The sequence below is a fragment of the Haliotis rubra genome, unplaced genomic scaffold (genome assembly GCF_003918875.1).
Source record: "Haliotis rubra isolate DU_JTF1 unplaced genomic scaffold, ASM391887v1 Scf443, whole genome shotgun sequence".
In the NCBI taxonomy this organism is placed as follows: domain Eukaryota; kingdom Metazoa; phylum Mollusca; class Gastropoda; order Lepetellida; family Haliotidae; genus Haliotis; species Haliotis rubra.
Genome location: NW_025767128.1, coordinates 713,422 through 738,539, shown reverse-complemented (window position 1 = coordinate 738,539; position 25,118 = coordinate 713,422). Strand labels below are relative to the sequence as shown.

At 41.7% G+C, this 25,118-nt stretch overlaps 1 protein-coding gene across 6 annotated transcripts in view; it reads left to right on the top strand.

The window, feature by feature from the left end:
* The window catches only part of LOC124289577 (adhesion G-protein coupled receptor F3-like), a 155,478-nt gene that overhangs the window by 109,498 nt on the left and 20,862 nt on the right, over positions 1–25,118 (top strand). For 4 of the 6 annotated variants that reach the window (XM_046726144.1, XM_046726146.1, XM_046726143.1 and 1 more), the window contains exons 1-11: positions 5,678–5,788; positions 14,532–14,807; positions 17,649–17,747; positions 18,402–18,676; positions 19,368–19,572; positions 19,992–20,086; positions 21,376–21,571; positions 21,941–22,081; positions 22,725–22,834; positions 23,740–23,798; positions 24,281–24,438. In XM_046726144.1, the coding sequence (XP_046582100.1) occupies positions 14,555–14,807; positions 17,649–17,747; positions 18,402–18,676; positions 19,368–19,572; positions 19,992–20,086; positions 21,376–21,571; positions 21,941–22,081; positions 22,725–22,834; positions 23,740–23,798; positions 24,281–24,438 (1,591 nt within the window). In that variant the 5' untranslated portion in view covers positions 5,678–5,788; positions 14,532–14,554. Of the gene's footprint in view, positions 1–5,676; positions 5,789–14,531; positions 14,808–17,648; positions 17,748–18,401; positions 18,677–19,367; positions 19,573–19,991; positions 20,087–21,375; positions 21,572–21,940; positions 22,082–22,724; positions 22,835–23,739; positions 23,799–24,280; positions 24,439–25,118 lie in introns of those variants that run through there. The other 2 variants (XM_046726147.1, XM_046726145.1) reach the window with 2 other exon arrangements.

The window sequence follows — 25,118 nt, the reverse complement described above, 5'->3', positions numbered from 1 at the left end:
AAAAAATAGCAAATGTATGTATGTATGTATGTATGTATGTATGTATGTATGTATGTATGTATGTATGTATGTATGTATGTATGTATGTATGTATGTATGTATGTATGTATGTATGTATGTATGTATGTATGTATGTATGTATGTATGCATGCATGTATGTATGTATGTGTGTATGTGTGTGTGTGTATGTGTGTGTATGTGTGTATGTGTGTTTATATGTGTGTGTGTATGTGTGTATATGAATGTGTGTGTACGTACGTACGCACGCATGTATGACTGTCTGTGTGTGTGCGCGTGCGTGCGTATGAATGGATAATGCATTGCACTTGTTCGTTACAATTTGTTGTGAACAATATTTTTATATTGATACGAAAGCAGTAAACCTATTTCATGGTTCGTGAGACACCACAGCTAGAGTTAGAGACGACTGTACAATTCTGACTTCATCATGAACATGTGTTTATGAATCACTATCAGTCAGTGATTATACCTTGTAAGACCTCCAAATGCCTGCCATAAAAAGTGTTAAAGCTTTACTGACGTCTTTAATGTTGTAACTTGAATCAAGCACAGTGGCGTAGCTACCATTATGAAAAAAGCCCGGGCTTACACATGATTGTTGCTGAAAAGGTTGCGCAAGCCCTCAATACTATCTAAAGATAAAGCTTTGCAACGTATCGGGCTTGCACGAATAAATTGGCTTGCTACGCGCCTGAAGCAGCTTCTGATCGAGTGTCTCTGATACTCTTTGAACTTTTCGTAGAAAGAGCATGGCCAAATGTATATTAAGGGTTGGGGTTGTTGGAAGTTACTCTCTTTTTAAAATAGTCATCATGCTTTTTTTGATGTGTGGTCGTTTTATAGTGCTTTTCAAATGGGGATTTTGAATTATCTCCTAGTCATTCAGGAATATATTGTTGTGTTTCTGTTTCTGAGTCCACAAGATGGCGTCAAATCGGTACTTTGCATGACCACGGTTGGCAGCAATTACTGCTCGGCGCAGGCTGGATAAGTCTACGAAATCGCTCTTGCGGAATTCTTCCCCACTGTTCCCGCAATGTGTAAGTGTCTGAGGCGTACACGTCGATCGAGTTCATCCCATGGGTGTTCTATCGGCTGTAGATCTGGTGATCGGGAAGGCAATGACAAGACACTGACGTTAGAATTGGCAACGTAGCGGACCGTGACGCGTGCCGTATGTGAGTAGATGATGCTTTTCATATCCAGTTCAAGTCAGGCTATACCTACCCATGTCTCTCTTACAGACCCCAGAGCATATATGATCAAAATGTCAACAACTTTTAAGTCTCATCCCCTGGCGCTGGGGTAGCCGAGAGGTTCAAGCGTTATCTAGCCATGTCGATGCCTGGGTTCGATTCCTCGGGTTCAACGTGTGAAGCCCATTTATGGTGTAAATAGCTGGTATTTTGCTAAAAGCGGCGTAAACCTAAACTCACTCCCTCCTTCTCAGCTACGGCAGTCAATGCTTATCCGATTTCCAACTCTAAAATGCTGACACTTGAGGGTTCTTCACAAAAAAATGCTTAAATCTACTTTCATACATAAATATGTTACGATAAATACGAATTTTTATTTGTCAATCCAAGTTGGTCTTTCGCCTCACCCTTGTCCAGTATAGAGCCATCTATCTTTGAAGATCCAAAATTTGAGTGGTTATGACATCATACCATTTACAGATTTTAGCCAATTAATTCAGTTAGCAAGAGTAACAGTGGCGCTTTAAAGCGTCAAAGGGATTTTATAAATATCTTTTAAATATTCCTTACCAACCAACAGAGCTGCCTCTGAGTCGGCTCAATTCTGACTCACACCCCGAGCTTCGACGCTCATTTGTCAAAATTTCAATATTTGCTACTCAAAGAAGTTAAGAACATCTACTATATTACTGATAATTAATCAGCATTGTCTATACAATACTAACAATAGGGATATTTATAACGCGCCTTTTCCAGGCCAGATATTAAGGGTGGGTATTGCAGAGAATTTTCATATTGCGATATATTGCGATGCGAAAGCATGTATTGCGATATGTATTGCAATATATTGCATGAAGTATTTTTAAACAAAAAACTACTTAAAATCGAGTTAATTCTTGATTTATAGAGCAAAAACACAACAAAATGACTAGGCTTGATTAAGCTTTAATAACAACTTGTAATCATGATAAATTAAAAATATGAATAATATTTGGCACAAATGAAACAAGGACATATCCGAAGATTTCCGAGTGCAAGTCAAAATACCGGTTTTCGATCAGCGTATCGCAATACGTATCGTTTTCAAGTCTGAACCGGTAAATACCGATAAGCCGGTTATATTGCGCAGCCCTACCAGATATCCTGCTCAAAGCGCACAATCTGATCATTATGACTCCGGATAACCCGAGCTGCCTGTTAGGCGCTAGAAGGTTAATAGTGTGACGACATAGTTCACCAAGTACCCATTTTCTGCTGGGTAAACAAAGGCAGTTTTGAACAAACGCACTTGCTTAAGATGAGACCACATGTATCACATGTGCTTCATTGTGGGGCAGGACTGAAGTACTAGAAACTCTCAGAAGTCAAGCTGTCACACACGGTCACCCATCCAAGGCCCGTTGCAACAACTGATTGTGACCTGAGCTCTATCCACAGGACCACACATATGAAAGTATCAGGTGTCCTTTAAATTTATTTGGAGCACTATTGTTTGTCTAAGTATTAGATGTAAACTGCTGGTTGTACTGACAACCACCACTGTGCAGTGTGAGCATATAAAACAAACAGGAAGGGGTTTGAAAATGATTTTCCTTTAGAAAGGTAGCATAATGTGCAAACTGTTTTGTATTATATATATTGTATGTATTAAAGCACGCTGCACAGAATGTGACTTGTTTGAGAAGTCGGATCTCACTTTTCCTCATAAAAGAAACTCACCTCGTACAGAATCCAACAAAACTAACTTCCGCCCGTCATGTTTGACTTTCGAGGAACAATATGGGCGTGACTGTGGAACGATCTGTTATCAGTGTGCTTTCAGTGAACACGGAAGGCTTCTCAAATGTTGACCTTCTACCCTGGAACAGCACTTGCATGGAGATTTTTTCATGTGTCTTATTGAAATATGAGGGATCTGTCGTCGAGTGACGTGAAAACACGTAATATTTTCACCAGGAAATATTATATTTATATTACATTAAAATTACACACTCGATTAACGACATCCAAATTCTCCCAACTGTAAACTAAAGACTTTTCATATCTTATAGTTCAATATTCGAATATAAAATATCGTGACAATACATATTTGTATCAGTTACAGTGTTTTATTTATTGCTATTGTTTGAATACGATCATCATGATATCCATGGAACGATCCGTTTTATCTGAGCATCCATGTCAGAAGTATATTGGTTTCCTGGCGCACGAATAAACATGAACCACAAACATGGCGGACCGAGAGAAAGGGAAAAGTGCGGTTAACAAAAAACAGAAGTATTTACTGTGTGAGTAAGCATAAATACAGGCAATGACCGCTTCCAGTCGTGTGAAATAAAATTCACTCGCAATGTTGTTTTTAGAGCTAACAGTATACACACACCCCAACCACCCCACCCCCACCCCCACTGCTTGTTCTTCATCAGTTCGTGGCGGTTGGGTAGCCTAGTGGTTAAAGACCCGGGTTTGATTCCCCACATGGGGACAATGTGTGAAGCCCCCGCCGTGATAATGCTGGAATGTTGCTAAAGGCGGCGTAAATCTAAAACTCACTCACTCACTCTGCATCAGTCCTGATGGCGGGTGGCGATATGCATAGCGCACAGAGTGTAGTGGACTAAGAGAGTAGTGGACTCAGAGTGTAGTGGACGTTTAATCGCTTTCGTCAGCGCCCTACACATGCTGCACTGGTAGTATCACCTGGACAAGTGAAATATGCCCATGTATATACTCATGATATAGTCACAATTATTCAAAGGAATCTGCTTTTAGCAGAGATTTTTATTGAAGTGAAATGGGTTTGGTCGCTTCTATGTACCAAGCCGTACTAAAGACAGAAGAGATGATAATGATGTTACTGTTACCCTTCTCATAGGCGGATCCAGGAATTTTCAGGATGGGGGAGGGTACGCCAATGCTCCTAACGCCTAATAAGGCAGCTTGGATTGCATACTCCTCTAGGAGCTGAGATTGTAAATTTAGTGCACAATGTTCCCAGTGAATATCGTCTGTGTAATTTATGTAACTCTCATGCAGTGGGAGATGAACTCCATTATCTGTTCAAATCCGATGCTTTATTGCTGTATAGACAAACATATTTACCTTCTTACCTGAAGTCAATAACGTTGTGGAAAGTCGTCAAACTGTTCTGGTCTAAACAGACCCATGTACATTAATGTACATTAATGTATTATTTAAGTCTACAAAGATACATTAACCTTTGGTCTTTTTTCGCTTTTATCTGCCATCTTGACATGTATATTTATATGACTATAGTAATATTGTATTCTCATGTACCACCATTGGTGGTGTTTTGAGTAATAAATTGAATTGAATTGAATTGATGCAATGACCGGGCAATAACGCTAGCGCTTTGAGTTTGCAATGAGTGTGTTAGCAAATTATATGGAGGTTAGTAAAATATAATTACTATTATTGTCATTTCTATTGTTATTTTTGCTATTATCATAAATAGTCTATTTGGGAAAAAAACTGAGCACGCTGAAAGCAAATTATGCATTTGGCGTAATGATTTAAACGTGAAAATATTGCAATATAAAAGTGGTAACATATACTGCATCTATATAGGTTATCACGCGAGTGTGTTTTGGGATGGTTGACATCCTGCATTAGGAATAAACATAGTGTGATAACCTATATATATGCAGCATATGTTACCACTTTTTATATTAAATGTTTGCTTAATGCAACAGCAAATTGAAATGCATGTACCCATTGCAGTTTGGGTATGGCAGTGTTTTTGTCTTGCGAACGACACTGTAATCAGAAACACATTAAGATAAGTTTTATTGCACACTTCATGTTTTATGTAGCCTTACCCTGATCACGAATATTTCCTTACAACTTGAGACATGCTCTAAAAATTTAACGCTTTTTCAAGATCGGAGCGGCTGTTTATGAGTGTGTGTTTTGTGCAGATCAAATATATATACACCTTCATCAATTATTTTTCCGGTCTTGTTGCATGAACAACAATCGCATATCGTCGTTTACTTCTTACATATAACACAACTTATCAGGAATAATGCTGTGCGGGGTAACGTTATCTATTTACTTTCTGATGTATATGATGTGAATATCGGGTGCTACCGGTAGGGCGGGACATGGCAACCTTTTCGTGGACACTCGGTGTTATCCCTTATTTTCAGTCATTAATTTTCAAAACAATTGTTTTGCCCAAATGGAAAATGTTCTTGAGGATAATCTAGACTGGGTATTCCTTTGCACTGACGTTCAATATTGTAGATGTATGCTGTGTACGAAACATTGAAAATAGGATTATAATATCTGTATTGCGATCATTATATGGCATAACACCGTGACAGACGATCTACCTGAAGTCACACATTGTACTCCGTGTGCTCGAGGCTGAGCTAAACGAAGTCTTATTGGTCGATGCAACCAGGAAGGTAAAATCTGGGTTTGAAAGGTCGTCTAACTGCATTTCTGCACACATTGTACAGGTCTTTGTATTGTGGAAGTTGTGTTTGTGTATTTTGCCACTTGATTCAAGGCGGATTCAATCAGCTACCCAGCAACTACACCATAAAGTAAGTCCCATGCTTATATACTAGTATTCAAAGTGATTCCCATGAGAAATCAAAATCATATGAAACTGGAACTCACTGATTCAATATTTTTGTATGACCTTTGCTGCGTTTGTGAGGGGTGTCGACAGTTTTGTTGGCTACTCCTACCTTTAGGTGAACCTCTGTTATCATCAATCGTTTGGTAATCAATTGGTAATTCGTAATAAACCTATGCTGGTAATACAGCTGGAATCATATGATGAACTCGGTAGATAGTTCCGTCAAACATGGATAAGATTTGCCGCTTTTATTTATCTGAATGTTTTAACGTATAAAAAGAAAGCTTTACACATTTAATCAAGCACAGTTTAGTCTGAAAGGACTTTGCGCCTTATTTGGTTACTGCTTGAGTGATATCTATACTAGCCACATAAAGAAACTGTGCATTGTCAAAATATTATCCCGGTTGATAAGTACGATAACAATGTCAAAGGTCCATATAAACTTTAATGGAGGGATCATGAGACCATAACAAGTCGGGAGAATTTCAATTGAAAAGTCAATCACAATGACGTCACGAGTCCCCAAGCGGGACAGGGGTCGAACGACCATGTCACAAGCTCAATAACGGGTATGTCCACCATCGGCATTGAGAACAGCAGTGCATCGACGACGCACAGAGTCTATCAAACGTGCAAGGAAGGCTTGTGGGATGTCACGCCAGATTCTCTCAAGTTCTGTTGCAAGGTCAAGGACGTTATCTGGCGGATGAGGAAGACGGCGTAGACGTCGATCCATCTCGTCCCAAACATGCTCTATCGGAGAGAGATCTGGTGAATTTGCAGGCCAAGGCAGTAAGTCAACGTTGTGGTGTTGCAAGAAATCCATAGCACCCCTTGCCGTATGAGGGCGGGCATTGTCCTGTTGGAATGTTAACCCAGGGCCATGACGTTGCAGAACAGGAATTGCCACAGGTCGAAGAATCTGATCCCTGTAGCCCACACCAGCTAAGTTGCCCTGAACAATCACCAAAGGAGTTCTTTGGCGTGCTGTTATTCCACCCCAAATCATCACGGAACCACCACCAAAGCGATTCCTCTCCAAGACACAGGCCTGTGCATAACGTTCTCCCACGCGTCTATAGGCACTTTGACGTCCATCACTATGGGAAATGTTAAACCTGGACTCATCTGTAAAAACAACATTTCTCCACCAAAACAAGGATCTGCGGACATGATTTCGGCACCACATTCGGCCAGCTTGTCGATGACGTTGTGTCAGGATAGGCCGTATGGCGGGACGTCGTGGTCTGATCCCGTGATGACGTAAACGTTGTCGAACTGTGTTGGGGTGGATACGGCGAAGTCCTGGGATGGTTCGGGCAGTCATCACTGCAGTCTGCAACCTGTGGCGAAGATGGGTCACCCTTATCCATCTGTCCTGTCTTGGCGTTGTTACACGTGGACGTCCAGAACGTGGCCGATCGATGATGTCATTTGTGTTCTGGTAGCGTCTCCCCAGTGCAGAAATGGTGTTCCGGTGGCAGTGGAAATGTGCAGCCACTTGTCGTTGAGAAATTCCTCCACGGACCATCCCAATGACGTTGTGCAGACGTGAGCCTTGGCATGCTATGCGTTTCAATAGCCGTTTAATTTTTTGAGCGATCGCAAGGGCAGGGGTTGAGCTTTCCAAAGTGACAGTATTGTGTGGCATTCATTTGCTCTGTTTCTTTTTCCCGGAATGCACGTGCAACAACGTATTGCACGTCTCAAGGACGAACCCACTGACGTCACGGAACGGGGCACGTGCATGCATGTTGGATACATGTCACTAATCTCTGAGTTTAAATCCTTCTGTGTCTACACATGATTGATAAATTTAGATTTTAAATTTTTGTATGCACAGTTTCTTTATGTGCCTAGTATAGTATGTGCTGCAATCTAAGCTTTGTTCTAACCCGTAAAGAATTGGTCATTAGCAACCAGTGCTCGTCGTAAGGAGGACAAACGGGATCGGGTGGTCAGACTCGCTGACATTGTTCACTGGTTGACATATACAGTCGTATCCCAAGGAGATCAATGCTCATGCTGCTGGTCACTGGATTGTCTGGTCGTGATTCGATTATTTACAGACCGCTGCCATATAGCCGGAATATTGCTGAGTGTGGCGTTAACAAAACCCAGACACCCATTCAGTGTTAGCTTGTGGACGGGTTAGCGTCTTTAGTCATCCTGACAAGTCGTCCTCGGACCAGAAGTCCCTTGGTTCGAATCCAATGTGTGTGAGTTTAGTTTTAAGCCGCATTCAGCAATATTCCAGCCATATGGTAGCGGTCTGGAAATAATCGAGTCTGGACCAAACAATCCAGTGATCAACAGCATGAGCATCGATCTACGCAACTCGGAACCGATGACATGTGTCAACCAAGTCAGCGAGCATGACCACCCGATCCCGTTACTCGCCTCTTACGATAAGCATGGGTTTCTGAAGGTTCATTCTAGCCCGGACCGTCACGGGTGAATCCCATTTGGGGCTACAATTAGCTTCCGACGTATGGCTGAGCATGTTCATGGGACATTTGAACACAATAAAACTCAGGAACCGACTTTGCGGCCCAGGACGTGCTTTCTGTTGATGAGGGACTATGTCGCAGTGCTTAGAGTCATCCCATACGTAGATGATATCCTTACCTTGTCAGCTTCTTGACGCGGTTAACCATTTCGGCTGTGTGGACAAACTCCGTGGTTCCAGTGGACTCGGAAATTTCATGGTCACAGTTTGTAACTACCGCTCAGTAAAGGCAACCAGAGTGACATTTGTAACCCCCATAAGTACCACGTTTGTGACAATAAAGCAGGAACCCAGTCTACACTCCAATGATATCATCTCAGAGTGATGGCCTGTATGCCCTGTAAACAGAGAAGGCCGAATGTCCATTGACAAATATAAGTGTATGACTACGTATGAACCCGTGAAGATTCAGTAATCCATGCTTGTCGTAAGAGGCGACTAACGGGATCGGGTGGTCCGGCTCACTGACTTGGTTGACACATGACATCGTATCCGAATTGCGTAGATTGATGCTCATGGTAAGGATTGTCTGCTCCAGACTCGATTATTTACAGACCGCTGCCATATAGCTGGAATATTGCTGTGTGCGGTGTTTAACAACACCCAAACCAAACCAAACTACGCAAAACATACTTTTCAGTGTCATTCAATAGCTATATCACTGTTCGAGAAAATGTGAGGGTGTCCTGATTCATGGACACACGCTTATGATGTGATCGGACTCGTACAGCTGAGACTGTGTATGATTTTTATTTACTGATATCCAATTTAGCCGCACAATCTGATTTTAAGACGACTTCATGACAATTGTCATACCCCGAATGTCTCAGGGCGTACTGTTAACAAGATCGTTCATGGCATACATTCAGGGGCAAAAGAAACGATACCATATTATTGAGGCTAATTAATGAAAGATGACAAAAGATAAACAGAAAATCAATGTTGTAATTTGAGGACAAATAGGTGAGGAGCATGGGAAATCAAATTCATTAATCGAGGCCAATTATTGTTTGAGATAATCGCAAAAAAACACATAATATTCATATGTCCTGTATTCGATCACTCCAGTATGATGAGATAAGTCAATGTCAGTGACACAGGGACACTCCTGTGAGTCAATATCGAGTATGGTCACCACAGGCATCGATGCAGGCTCTAACACGACGTCGAACAGATGAGGTCAGACGTCTGATCACGTGAGGAGGTATCCTGTTCCACTCCTCCCTCAAACCATGGATGAGGGTTTGTCTGTCCACTGGGGCGACCTGTCTGGCACCAATCTGTCTCCCAAGATGGTCCCACAAATGCTCAATGAGTGAAAGGTCCGGAGAGCGTGATGGCCATGGCAGGACAACAACGTTGTTGGCGTAGAGAAAGCCTTGAACACGTCGACCTGTGTGACATGGAGCGTTGTCCTGTTGAAATACGGTTCTTGGATTCTGTTGTAGGAAGGGTAGAACAACTGGCCGAAGAACCCGGTCGATATAACGCTGCCCATACAATTCCCATCGACAACAACCAGATCCGTCTTTCTGTCACCACATATCCTTCCCCATACCATAACGCCACAACCGCCAAACGGCTCAACCTCCTGCACGCAGCAACGGGCCGTCCGTTCTCCTCTGCGTCGATGCACTCGTGTCCTGCCGTCAGGTCTGTTGAGGAAGAAGTATCTGCTGTCATCAGTAAATAAGACTCTGTCCCATTGTCTGCGCTGCCAACCTTGAACGATATGTGCCCATCTCACACGTCGACGTCGATGGAGGCGCCTCACAGCTACACCACGGTAGGGTCTGTAGGCTCGGATACCATGCTGACAAAGTCTCCTGGACACAGTCCTTCGGCTGATACGATGACCCAGCGCAGTCGATGCTGATGACGTCACAGTGAGGAATCGGTTGCGCAAATGCAGGGTACGCAAGTACCGGTCTTCAGCTGGGGTCGTGATCCGAGGTCTGCCACTCCTCGGCCTATCCTGTGTCCTGCCTGTCTGTCTGTCTGTAACGGGTCATCGGCTGTAAGTCGGCTACAACCGAAGATCCTGCCGACGTGATTGTGGGTAGCGCCAAGCTGGATCATGCCGATTACCCTTTCTCTCACTTCTTTCGATAATCTCGGCATGGTCGCAAATGTAATCGTAAAATGTAAATGTCCATAAACATTTTCACGTGCTTTTATACCGAATATTTGTCACGTGTGTCATGTGTGCAAGGGCACGAAACTTTCGTGAATAGGTTCACTTTTCTGGGTTCTTGCTTTACACGTGCATCGCTGTTTCATTGAGTTAGTTTTGTTGTGTTCGGCTGAATGTTTCTGACCATAAATACTCAAAATATCAAAGTCAAAACACAAGTTATAATTTTCCAAAAATTTGGGTCGTTTCTTTTGCCCCTGAGTGTAGATTTCCAACACGATCATGCAGTTCTGTCATGACAGTCCCACTTAGAATACCTGTGGTATTCACATTACCAGCAATTACCCGAGCACTTCACAATACTGAGACACCAAATGTACCATGAAGTATAGAACTTAACTTTACAAAATAAAGCAGGTCAAAGAAGTTAATTCAAGCGTGGCGTTCAGAATGTCAGCGGTATGAAATCTATCTTAACATTCTAACAAGCGCCTGCGACGTGTTTTAGTATCATCCTGGCTTATCAATATCCGTTTACCTTTGGTATACCCAGATATCTGTGTGCGACAAGGACACCACTTGGGAGCCTTTCTATTATAGCGTGGGAAGGCGCCCCGTAACACAAATACCCCTTACATAAATACCATTATAAAAGCTTAGCTTAACATCAATTCTAGAACATGCTTTATATATGATAAGGCGCATATAGAAAATATTTACTCTAGATGATTGATCCATGTATCACATTTCGTGCAGGATAAATACATTATGGAGCACGCTATTACAGTGCTATTTGCACATCACCCAGCGATTCATATTACCATACCTGAACTTCCTTTGTTTACGAAACGGTCGATATACATTTCAGAGATATTTAACAAAGGCTAGAGGTCTAAATATAAAAGTACAAAGTTTTCTCTGCCTGGATGCATGTAGGTTGTTTAAAGGGACTAGGGGAGAAGGTTGACTGCCAATAGGCCGGTATTGCTATTGATGCTCGTGATTAGGTTCACGGCGATTTGTATACCATTATGCTTGGGAAGTACAGTACCACTGCAAAACACGATTAACAATGTTCTCTAGCACCCTACCAGTGAACACAGCCAAGCGTTAACCCTTTCCCCTCTGATGAACACAACCGCGTGTTAACCCTTTCTCCTCTGATGACCATGGCCATGTGTGAACCCTTTCCACACCGACGAACACAATCACGTGGTAATCCTTTCCACCCCGAAGAATACAGCCTTGTGATAACCCTTTCCCTTCTGATGAACACAGCCATGGGATAACCCTTTCCCCTCTGATGAACACAACCGTGACTGTGTTAACCCTTTCCCCTCCGAGGAGATAGCCATGTGTGAACCCTTCCCTTTTGATGAACAGTCATGCATTAACCCTTCTCTTCTGATAAGCACAGCCATGAGTTAACCCTTTCCCCTCTGATGAACACAGCCATGAGTCAACCCATTCCTTTCTGACGAATACAGCCGCGTGTTAACCCCGTTCCTCTGATGAACACAGCCATGAGTCAACCCATTCCCTTCTGAGGAATGCAGCCGCGTGTTAACCCTTTCCCCTCTGATGAACACAGCCATGAGTTTACCCATCCCCTTCTGATGAACACAGCCGCGTGTTAACCCTTTCCCCTCTGATGAACACAGCCATGAGTTAACCCATCCCCTTCTAATGAACACAGCCGCGCGTTAACCCATCCCCTTCTGATGAACACAGCCGCGTGTTAACCCTTTCCCTTCTGATGAACACAGCCACGTGTTAACCAATTCCCTTCTGATGAACACAGCCATGAGTTAACCCATTCTGTACATACACCATTTAGGACACATGGGATATTGTGAATGTAATAATGTGTATATGATACGTGATATTGATGTAAGACAGCATATATGACTCACGGGGGTACTGTTATTTGCCAGTATATATAACACTCGAAATACTGCATGTGAATGCAATGATGTCTAATCATGTTATACAACATACATGTTCACGCAATTTAGCAAATGTGACATCTAATGACACATAAGGATACCGTTGGTGTCATACAGCATAGATGACATGTAAGGATACCGTTGGTGTCATACAGCATAGATGACATGTAAGGATACCGTTGGTGTCATACCGCATAGATGACATGTAAGGATACCGTTGGTGTCATACAGCATAGATGACATGTAAGGATACCGTTGGTGTCATACAGCATAGATAACATATAAGGATACCGTTGGTGTCATACAGCATAGATGACACATAAGAATACCGTTGGTGTCATACAGCATAGATGACATGTAAGAATACCGTTGGTGTCATACATCATAGATGACATATAAGGATACCGTGGTGTCATACAGCATAGATGACATGTAAGGATACCGTTGGTGTCATACAGTATAGATGACATGTAAGGATACCGTTGGTGTCATACAGCATAGATGACATGTAGTGATACCGTTGTCGTCATACAGCATGTATGACACATAAGGATACCGTTGGTGTCATACAGCATAGATGACACATAAGGATACCGTTGGTGTCATACAGCATAGATGACATGTAAGGATACCGTTGGTGTCATACAGCATAGATGACATGTAAGGATACCGTTGGTGTCATACAGCATAGATGACATGTGAGGATACCGTTGGTGTCATACATCATAGATGACATATAAGGATACCGTTGGTGTCATACAGCATAGATGACATGTAAGAATACCGTTGGTATCATACGGCATAGATGACATGTAAGAATACCGTTGGTGTCATACATCATAGATGACATGTAAGGATACCGTGGTGTCATACAGCATAGATGACATGTAAGGATACCGTGGTGTCATACATCATAGATGACATGTAAGGATACCGTTGGTGTCATACAGCATAGATGACATGTAAGGATACCGTTGGTGTCATACAACATAGATGACATGTAAGGATACCGTTGGTGTCATACATCATAGATGACATATAAGGATACCGTTGGTGTCATACAGCATAGATGACATGTAAGGATACCGTTGGTGTCATACAGCATAGATGACATGTAAGGATACCGTTGGTGTCATACATCATAGATGACATGTAAGGATACCGTTGGTGTCATACAGCATGTATGACACATAAGGATACCGTTGGTGTCATACATCATAGATGACATGTAAGGATACCGTTGGTGTCATACAGCATAGATGACATGTAAGGATACCGTTGGTGTCATACAGCATGTATGACACATAAGGATACCGTTGGTGTCATACAGCATAGATGACATGTAAGGATACCGTTGGTGTCATACATCATAGATGACATGTAAGGATACCGTTGGTGTCATACAGCATAGATGACATGTCAGGATACCGTTGATGTCATACAGCATGTATGACACATAAGGATACCGTTGGTGTCATACAGCATAGATGACATGTAAGGATACCGTTGGTGTCATACAGCATAGAAGACATGTAAGGATACCGTTGGTGTCATACAGCATAGATGACATGTAAGGATACCGTTGGTGTCATACAGCATATATGACATACAGGGATACCGTTGGTACAATACATCATATATGACACGCAGGGATACCGTTGATACAATGCACCATATATGACACGCAGGGATACCGTTCATACAATGCATCATATATGACACGCAGGAATACCGTTGATACAATACATCATATATGACATACAGGGATACTGTTGATACAATACATCATATATTAATGCATCATAAATCAGAATATATGAATGACACATGGGGACACCGTGAGTGCAACACGGCATATATAACACACATAACACATTCAGGCATTGTGGATGTAGCACAGCATACATGACTCGCGGTGATGTTGTTTATGTAATACAGCCAGCACTTATGACATATGACATACACTTGATACTAGACAGACTATGTAACACATCAGTTGATGTAATACATGATACATGGATGACACTTTGTGTGTTATAGTACTTATACAGAATATATGATACATGGAAACATTTTATGCTTAACTTTACAGTTCACTGTTTCTATATTCTAGGCTGGTCAATGTCACCCTGAAAGATGAACACAGTACACACTTCAGCCAGGTGGTTGGTAGTGACGGTGTTTTTGATCAACGCTACTGTCATCACGGCATGGACGACGACGACTAATTCCGGGTCTGTGTATGATTCCATTAACACGACCCCCGAACCATTATGCAGAAGCGACACCTGTCTGAACGGTGGCACTTGCCGGGAACTTGAGGACTGGGAGTGTAGCAATGATCTGGATGTAGAACACACTGTTTGTTTGTGCACACCGACCTTCACGGGTATGTGATTTTATAAACTGTAATGATGTTTGGAATATCTTGTATTAAATTACGCGATGGGTGGATTAATGACGCGTATTACGTGAGATGATTGGATCGAATGCGCAGGCATGACTGATGTAAAAAACAGTTGGATTCGAGGAGAGAAAGGAGCAGTAAGTAGTTATAGTAGCAGGAGAGAAAGGAACAGTATTCAGTTGTAGTGTCAGGAGAGAAAGGAGCAGTAATCAGTTGTAGTGTCAGGAGGGAAAAGAGCAGTATTCGGTTGTAGTGGCAGGAGAGAAAGGAACACTAATCAGTTGTAGTGTCAGGAGAGAAAGGAGCAGTAATCGGTTGTAGTGGCAGGAGAGAAAGGAGCAGTAATCAGTTGTAGTGTCAGGAGGGAAAAGAGCAGTAATCGGTTGTAGTGGCAGGAGAGAAAGGAGCAGTAATCAGTTGTAGTGTCAGGAGAGAAAGGAGCAGTAATCGGTTGTAGTGGCAGGAGAGAAAGGAACAGTAATCAGTTGTAGTGTCAGGAGAGAAAGGAGCAGTAATCAGTTGTAGTGTCAGGAGAGAAAAGAGCAGTAATCGGTTGTAGTGGCAGGAGAGAAAGGAGCAGTAATCAGTTGTAGTGGCAGGAGAGAAAAGAGCAGTAATCGGTTGTAGTGGCAGGAGAGAAAGGAGCAGTAATCAGTTGTAGTGTCAGGAGAGAAAGGAGCAGTAATCGGTTGTAGTGGCAGGAGAGAAAGGAACAATAATCAGTTGTAGTGTCAGGAGAGAAAGGAGCAGTAATCAGTTGTAGTGTCAGGAGAGAAAAGAGCAGTAATCGGTTGTAGTGGCAGGAGAGAAAGGAGCAGTAATCAATTGTAGTGTCAGGAGAGAAAAGAGCAGTAATCGGTTGTAGTGGCAGGAGAGAAAGGAGCAGTAATCAGTTGTAGTGTCAGGAGAGAAAAGAGCAGTAATCGGTTGTAGTGGCAGGAGAGAAAGGAGCAGTAATCAGTTGTAGTGTCAGGAGAGAAAGGAGCAGTAATCGGTTGTAGTGGCAGGAGAGAAAGGAGCAGTAATCAGTTGTAGTGTCAGGAGATTAAGGAACAGTAGTCAGTTGTAGTGACAGGAGAGAAAGGAGCAGTAATCGGTTGCAGTGGCAGGAGATTAAGGAACAGTAGTCAGTTGTAGTGGCAGGAGAGAAAGGAGCAGTAATCGGTTGTAGTGGCAGGAGAGAAAGGAGCAGTAATCAGTTGTAGTGTCAGGAGATTAAGGAACAGTAGTCAGTTGTAGTGGCAGGAGAGAAATGAACAGTAGTCAGTTGCAGTGGCAGGAGAGAAAGGAACAGTAATTAGCTGCAGTGGCAGGAGAAAAAGGAGCAGTAATCGGTTGTAGTGACAGGAGAGAAAGGAACAGTAATTAGTTATAATGGCAGGAGGGAAAAGAGCAGTATTCTGTTATAGTGGCAGGAGAGAAAGGAACAGTGTTCAGTTATAGTGGCAGGAGAGAAAGGAGCAGAAATCTATTGAAGGGACAGGAGAGAAAGGATTAGAAATCAATTGAAGGGACAGGAGAGAAAGGAACAGTAATTAGTTGTAGTGGCAGGAGAGAAAGGAGCAGAATTAGTTGTAGTTGCAGGAGAGAAAGGAGCAGTAATCAGTTGTAGTGTCAGGAGAGAAAAGAGCAGTAATCGGTTGTAGTGGCAGGAGAGAAAGGAGCAGAATTAGTTGTACTTGCAGGAGAGAAAGGAGCAGTAATTAGTTGTAGTGGCAGGAGAGAAAGGAGCAGTAATCATTTGTAGTGGCAGAAGAGAAAGGAGCAGTAATCAGTTGTAGTGGCAGGAGAGAAAGGAGCAGTAATCATTTGTAGTGGCAGGAGAGAAAGGAGCAGTAATTAGTTGTAGTGGCATGAGAGAAAGGAGCAGTAATCGGTTGTAGTGGCAGGAGAGAAAGGAGCAGTAATTAGTTGTAGTGGCAGGAGAGAAAGGAGGAGTAATTAGTTGTAGTGGCAGGAGAGAAAGGAGGAGTAATTAGTTGTAGTGGCAGAAGAGAAAGGAGCAGTAATATTAGTTGTAGTGGCAGGAGAGAAAGGAGCAGTAATATTAGTTGTTGTGGCAGGAGAGATTGGAGCAGTATTCAGTTATAGTGGCAGGAGAGAAAGGATTAGAAATCAATTGAAGGGACAGGAGAGAAAGGAACAGTAATTAGTTGTAGTGGCAGGAGAGAAAGGAGCAGAATTAGTTGTAGTTGCAGGAGAGAAAGGAGCAGTAATTAGTTGTAGTGGCATGAGGAAATGGAGCAGTAATTAGTTGTAGTGGCAGGAGAGAAAGGAGCAGTAATTAGTTGTAGTGGCAGGGGAGAAAGGAACAGTAATTAGTTGTAGTGGTAGGTGAGAAAGGAGCAGTGTTCAGTTTTAATGGCAGGAGAGAAAGGAGCAGAAATCAATTGAAGGGACAGGAGAGAAAGGATTAGAAATCAACTGAAGGGACAGGAGAGAAAGGAGCAGTAATCAGTTGTAGTGGCAGGTGAGAAAGGGGCAGTAATATTAGTTGTAGTGGCAGGAGAGAAAGGAGCAGAAATCAATTGAAGGGACAGGAGAGAAAGGAACAGTAATTAGTTGTAGTGGCAGGAGAGAAAGGAGCAGTAATTAGCTGTAGTGACATGAGGAAATGGAGCAGTAATTAGTTATAGTGGCAGGAGAGAAAGGAGCAGTAGTCAATTGAAGGGGCAACAAATTTATGTGTTTGTTTGTGTTTGTTTGTATGTGTGTGTATGTGCGTGCGTGCGTGCGTGCGTGCGTGCTTGCGTGCGTGTGTGTGTGTATGTGTGTGTGAATCTCAACACCTGATCAGTATGTCAATACCTAATTCACCTACAGGAACTCGGTGTGAATACAGCATCAAGTGTGGAGGGCAGACCTGTCGACTCAACGAGCACTGCGTGAACGACAAGTGTGTTAGCCTCACAGACAGCGCAGGTATTGAGACAAACATCTGTAAACTGTTCTTATATATCTCAGATTTAAATTCCAATCTCAGTTTAAATTATGTCAATGTATACATTCGATCACCATATTGATCCCCGTTCAAACGGGAACGTTGAAGTGGTTGAATTTAGTAACAGTGTTGGTCCCAGTAGCTCCAGATGCATTAGTGAAAACATCAAGTCTTCAGTTTCTTCGGACCAGTAAAACAACATGGTGGCTTACTACTTCAACCTAATTCCGTTTGATTTGTTAGGTTTATGTTTAGTTCCTAGGTTTGTGTTTAGTTCCGCACTCAGCAATGTTCCAGTTATATTAGGTCGGTCTGACAATAATAGAGTCTGGACCAGGCGATCCAGTGACTGATGCCTTGACCACAGATCTACGCAACAGGGATACAATGATATGCATCAAATCGGTCAGTCTGATCTCCAATTCCGCTAGCTGCTTGCCTGTAGCAATTACGACAACAGTTATGACCGATAGCGTACTCCGACGTCTTGGTTCTATGTTACCATAGCAACCCCGTTTTACCTGCTTCAGGTTTCATGCGGGGATGGTAGAAACAATGTGTAAAATATACATCACTACTGATTATGATTAAAAACATTGAATAACTTAACCAAGAAATTTTGATATTTTTTACAGAGTCCAAAGCCCCACAGTGTAAACCCGGAGTCCACCCCCTGACTTACCAGTTGGACATGCTAGACAGGAAGAAGCCCATAGTGTGTCTAGACATGTACTACACCAACGCGAGTTCCTACTGTCATGACAAAGACGACTCCATTGAGTTCCAGATCGTTCAAGAAGAGGTGGAGAATTTGTTTTGTCTCAACCTCGACTATCGCCTTTGGCAAACGTGTCTGCACGTTAATGCAACATTCAACAAGTACAATTTTCCAGACAAACCAGTTTCAAAGGTAAGATACACGAGTAATTTTAAATTGAATAATCATTGTGTACTTTGTAATTCCTGCATTCAGATTAGCTGAACTGGCAGCGTGCTATTAAGCTACGACAGTCAATGAGCACTACTTTCACCACTGCGGACTGTCAGGGAATCCCAGTTCCCGTTGAGGGCATTCCCTTTCTGTTTACCCGTTATTAGCAGGGTTCTTGGCGACAATGGACCCACGACGATTCGGGTTACAATTGATCTTCAGTAACCCGTGCTTGTCTTAAGAGGCGAGCAACGGGATCGGGTGGTCAGGCTCGCTGACCTGGTTGACACATGTCATCGCACCCCAATTGTGTAGATTGATGCTCATGCTGTTGATCGAAAAAACAGATTCGATTATTTACAGATTGTAAATAAGTTAGTCTGGACCAGACAATCCAGTAATCAACAGCATGAGCATCGAGCAATTTATTTGGGTCCATTGTCGCCAAGAACCCTGTGAATGATGATACAGGTAACAGAAAGGATCTACCCCGGTTCTTCACGGGTTCATAGTCCTCTGAACACAACCCTTAACGTAATATATATTGCAGCAGGAGACGTACATTATCACACAGATCTAAAGAAGCCGTCAACATTATACATGTACCAAATATTGTGTTGTTTGTTTTCGTTGTCTCTCAATTGTAGTGAAGTCTGTTGTTCCATTTCAGGTTACATTGATAGCCAAGGAGAACGACATGCACCCAAGAACTGACACGATAGTGTTCAGCGTCACATTCAACACCGCCCCTAAAGTAGAGATGACGTCAAAGACGTACGTTGTCAACGTCGCTACACAGGGCCCTCAGGTTCAAGTCAACATCTCCAAGGTGTTCGGCGTTTCAGATAACGACACTGTGACGTACGACATCAGAGGTAATATTTGATTACCACTGAGTTTTGAGTGGTATACGGGTGGTACAAGCTGAATTGACCGGTGCTATCAGAGACCGAAGATTGATCATGAAGTCTCCACACAAACGTTTAGCTTGAAAAATCCCTTTGATATATGTTGGGTGAAACAGTTTGTGGAAAACACTATGGCATAAAATATTGCTGCAAGCGGGGTAGGAATGGAATTGTGTTCATAGTGATCACAAGAGACACCCATTCGTATGTACAATGAGCGGTAATGGATTTGTACGTTACCTCTGCCATCGGGACACAAATCCGTTCAAACTCAGATTATACACCAACCGTACGATAGTTGAGGCCTAAGATCGTTTTATGAACATACTCCAGAATATTGTATAGACTACACCGTGTTGCAGTTTTACTTTTCGTTTCTTTTCTAGTCCCTCATCCTCAAGTTGGTATCGTCAGGTACACAGGACAACTAAAGGTTAACTTTATCGATGGGAACGAGAAGGACATATCAGTAGATATTGAGGTATTGCATGACTAAACGTCACTTTTATCTATTTCTGTAAATACATTGTTACTCGTCTTCCAACTTGAAACATTTTATCCAAGAATTGTTTACGCAAACGAATGCAGTGTAAAACCAACAGACAGCAATTGTACAATTGTGTTTTGAAATTAAACAGGTTTACAAATCAATTCACATTACAGCAAAAATATACAGTGTAAGTAGACAGTAGAGAGGCATTATGGAATGCAGTACAATTACAAACACAATATGAAACAAAATAAACAATCAACCATATAGTTGTAGCAGTAGTAGTGGTAGCAGCAGCAGTAGTAGTGGTAGCAGCAGCAGTAGTAGTGGTAGCAGCAGCAGCAGCAGCAACAACAACAGCGGCAGTAGTATAGTAATAGTAGTAGTAGTGACGTTATTACGAACAATATTCACTCAACAACAACAGTGGTCAAGCTTCCAAAATAACCCAAGATTGATAACCAGGGTGAAATATTACCTTCACACAATGTCTAGTCGTGAGGTAATGTGAGATGATAGAGGCATGCGCTCCACCCCTTATATAATCTGAGGAACCTACCAGAAGGTAAGCAGTTCTATAATATGATATATATACTGTTTTATGACTCCATATGCATCTGAATAATGGACACACGGTGACTTGTTGACCTCAACTGAATCTGGAGTGAGTGAGTTTTACGCCGCTTTTAGCAATATTCCAGCAGTATCGCGGAGGGTGACACCAGGAATGTGCTTCACACACTGTACCCATGTGAGGAATCGAACCCGGGTCTTCGGCGTAACGAGCGAACGTTTTAAACACTAGGCTACCCAACCGTCCCTTGAATCTTGAAAACAGTACCAAAACCATTCAAACATTTAACAATAAATGACGCTGCCATATATCAATATACATGCACATTGTTGCCGCATACCTTCTCAATGATCATTACGCAATATTGAAATCTTTCATTTTTTTCATTTCTGATATTTCATGTCCATGACGTGTCTTACTGAACTATTCGGCAATATATCCAGTAAACACACTGCAGTACGTGTACATGATCAGACTGTACAGGTTTAAACATTTGTTCTTGTAGCTGTACAGGTGAAAACATTTGTTCTTGTAGCTGTACGGGGGAAAACATTTGTTCTTGTAGCTGTACGGGGGAAACCAGTTTTTTCATTTAGCTGTACAGGTGAAAACGTTTGTTCATTAAGCTGTACAGGTGAAAACGTTTGTTCATGTAGGTTGAACAGATAACGATTCTGTCATATTTCCATTCTGGTTTATTCTGCAGATCAAAGATACTGGTATTCCGAAATTGACAACTGTGGTGACAGTCAAAATAGAATTTCTAATCTTGAGCTGTGACATGAGAGAACATATTTACGTCAATTATCAACACATTGGAAACCCCGTCGGTAAACTAAACTGTCGGATAAGCAAAGGATATGACATGTCGGATCTCTACATCTTCTTCGTTACGGATGAAGGTAATTAAGATCTTATTTACGAAAAACACACACTGGTTGTAGTTGTTGAGCCTTTTTCTACTGTCTTCAGGCAATGTTTAAATGTCCGTTGACATGCTTCTACCTTCGAATCAGTGTTGTCTAAAGAAAGATTTATATAATTTCTTGGAAATTTGTTTTGATTTCGATAGAACAGAATCTAATTGATGTAAACACTAACACATCTATATTACCTGAAGCAGTTTACGTTTTATAAAGTTATTCGAGATTTCATCACAATTATAGCAAGCTGTCTGTCCATGGTTTCTAAACAGCAATGATTACCATCCATGACCACCTAATACTGTATATTCACACATGGTAATATAATTAAAACTTATGTCAAACCAGACTTGATGCTGAAGCTTCTGCCTGATGGAATCCTGAAGGTCGTCAAAGGAGAATACGGAGAAAGAAATGTATCGATGTCAGTCAATTTGAAAGGAGACTCGGGCGAGATCAGCGTCACCGTTTCCTTTAGTATAACCATTGGTAAACCGGTTTATTTAATTAAGTAATATTGTTTATAGTGATCCATCACTGTGTTTATAAGTTTACACATGAAACTGATCTCGCTGTTTCATTATACCATTTACCATGTTACCAGAATTAGTTCATATTAAAAATATATACTTTATTAAATTATTATAAGACTTCTACATTTATGAGACAAGTTTCCCAAGTGGGGTTAAATCAGATAGTGGTACTGTTAATTAATGCAAATAGTTGTATTATTCACTGTGTTATTATGTTATATGTATGTCAAAACACTAATCATGTAAGGCATTTTCATGTAAGAAAGTTGTTATCTTTCATCTTCGACATTGCAAGACCTTTCAGTGAAAAATAACTTTTGTAATTATGTATTTAGATGTTTTGATCTCAGGTGTACTAGATACACTTCTGCTTCAATATGAATGTGTCCGACATAACATGCATTGTTACTGTTTGAGGAGGTGGGGTAGCCTAGTGGTTAAAGCGTTCGCTCGTCACGCCGAAGACCCTGCTTCGATTCCCCACATGGGTACAGCATGTGAAGCCCATATCTGGTGTCCCAAGCCGTGATATTGATGGAATGTTTTTAAAGACGGTCCAAAACTAAACTGACTCACTCACTTGTCTGTGTTCCCTACAGCTGACATTTGGACAGGATCTTACGAGCTCCTGAACAGGAGGTGGGAACAGGTCTACGCCGATCAGAGATATTCCCAGTTCATGTTACTGCAATCAGACGTCACTAACCAGGCACGTAACGTATCACCATCGACGTTGATGTATTTCAACTGGAATATTTAAATAACAGCGACCAAACCCTTCCCATACACATAAGAAATCTCCGAAAACAGAGTCCATTGTACGATTCCCACTGTATCATGAGCAAGTGTTTATCATCAAATAGTGATGATAGTAGGTGTTCGAGAAAGGGTGTGCTCATCCACGTCTGGTATCCTCCATTAATACATGCAAAAGCTGGTCAATTGCTTACCTGAACAAAAAAGACAATTAAAAACCCATCAACATGTGAACATAATGTACAAGTCAAAATAAACAAAATAAAAGCCAGATACTTTTACGGATCACAACCTCTTTATACTATTATGATGCAATGTTTCAGTGTAGATCCTTTTACCGTTGACAAGCAAGAGTGACGCGACAACGGCATAAGAATCTATCTTATACCAAAACGTCTCATCAATATAGAATAAAGAAGATGCCACGCATAAAAAGTATGTGGCCTTTAATATCACTCTCCAACTTCTAAAATGCCAAAGGAACAGATGAAAGAAGGGTATTGCATCGGTCATTACTTTGGTGTCCGCAACGTATCCACCACAAATCATTTCGAAATCTTAAAGGTTGCAGACATTATCACAATTCCGATGAGAGGTCGTGTAGCGCCCCCAGAGAGCTCTTTAACTGCAACCGGAATTTAGAAGCTAAAAACCACACACACACACACACACACGCGCGCGCACGGACGCACGCACGCATGCACACACACACATGCATATTTTAACATTCATGAACTAACGCGGAAGTATATAGCTATTAGAGAACAGATTTAAGTAATCAACAAGTGATAAGTTATGGAGAAACCTGTAACAAACGTTAACATTTGTACTATATAAACTCATGTTCATCTTCTACAGATGCAGCAAATCTTCAGGACGCAAAACGTGGGCGTCACGGTCAACGTCGAGATGTTCAGGTGACGTCACAGTGCCAAAGAACAACACTAGCAAAACATTGTCTTGAAATACCGTAGATTTGAATACATTATTAACTTCAGTTTCTGATGTGGGAATGCATCCATTCCTCGTGCCAGGCTCCTCAGATCATGGGTTCTAAATCTTGACATGCCCCCATTGGTATTTCAGAAACATTCCCTTGTGAAGGTGTAAAACATCTTCCGTCATCGCCAATTTAAGATGTTCTCAAAAAGTAGGCTGTTGAGATGAAATTGTTGCATTATGTTCTAAGCGGCTATAAAACGAAGCCGTGACAACAAGTAACCTTTTCTTTTCAAGAGCAACGCTGATTTGAACACGTAACCCACGATTCCCAAACGTTTTTATGACGAGGAATCAATTGTGCTTTTCCTTTTTGTAATGAAACGCAATCCAACATATGTTTGTATTAATGTGATGTCATGGAGAATCCTTCGCATCGTTTTTATATCTATTTTGACAGCAAGAGTAGTAGCAACTATGTGAACGTTCACTTCATCCTCATCTTTCCAAATGGAGACAATTCTGCGAGTGCAGTTACGGAACTGAGAGGCTCCATTTACAATGGATCTGTAGGGAGCATGAGAGTGAACGAGACAAGCCTCATCATTAGCAATCGAGGTGAGAATATTATTCCTCTTCGTACGAATCTGATAGTCCATACATTCGCCTATTCCTTTTGGGAAACATGATCACAGAAAAGAAATATTCCTCAATAAAAATCTTTGATGCCACCATGCATAGTTTTAAACCGTGAAAACTCCATGACTCCGTTTCAATTTCCTTGAAAGCATTTCATCTGAAAGTCATTCTACATGCACAGGGCCATTTGTGTAATGACCTGGACCTTCTCATCTCAGACCCCCAAGTCTAAATTATCTTCTTTACATGGGTGAACTTGAAAGTCTTGTCAAGGGATCATTCACACTGAAAAATGCCTTAAATTGTCGGGTCATTGTCCAACATAACTTGAGTGACCTAAGGGGCCCGGGAAATGCAGGCAAGGTGCAAGAGTGATCAGTCAAATTACTATGAGAGGAGCTATTGACCATCTCAGTGAAGTTTTCTTCTTTGATGGGCATTTTAGAAGTTGAGTTGATGAAGAATAATGACAATTATTATGGAAATACAACTTCTTTTATTCTGTGGAGGCGACGTTTCGACATAGGTTCTAATGTCGTTGTCAAGCAAGTGATACATGAGTAACAAATTGAGAGAATATATACAGGAGTTGTTGTTACAGTAGATAGGGAATGAGTTGTTTATACAATAGATGAGGTTGATGTACAACGTTTGTATGA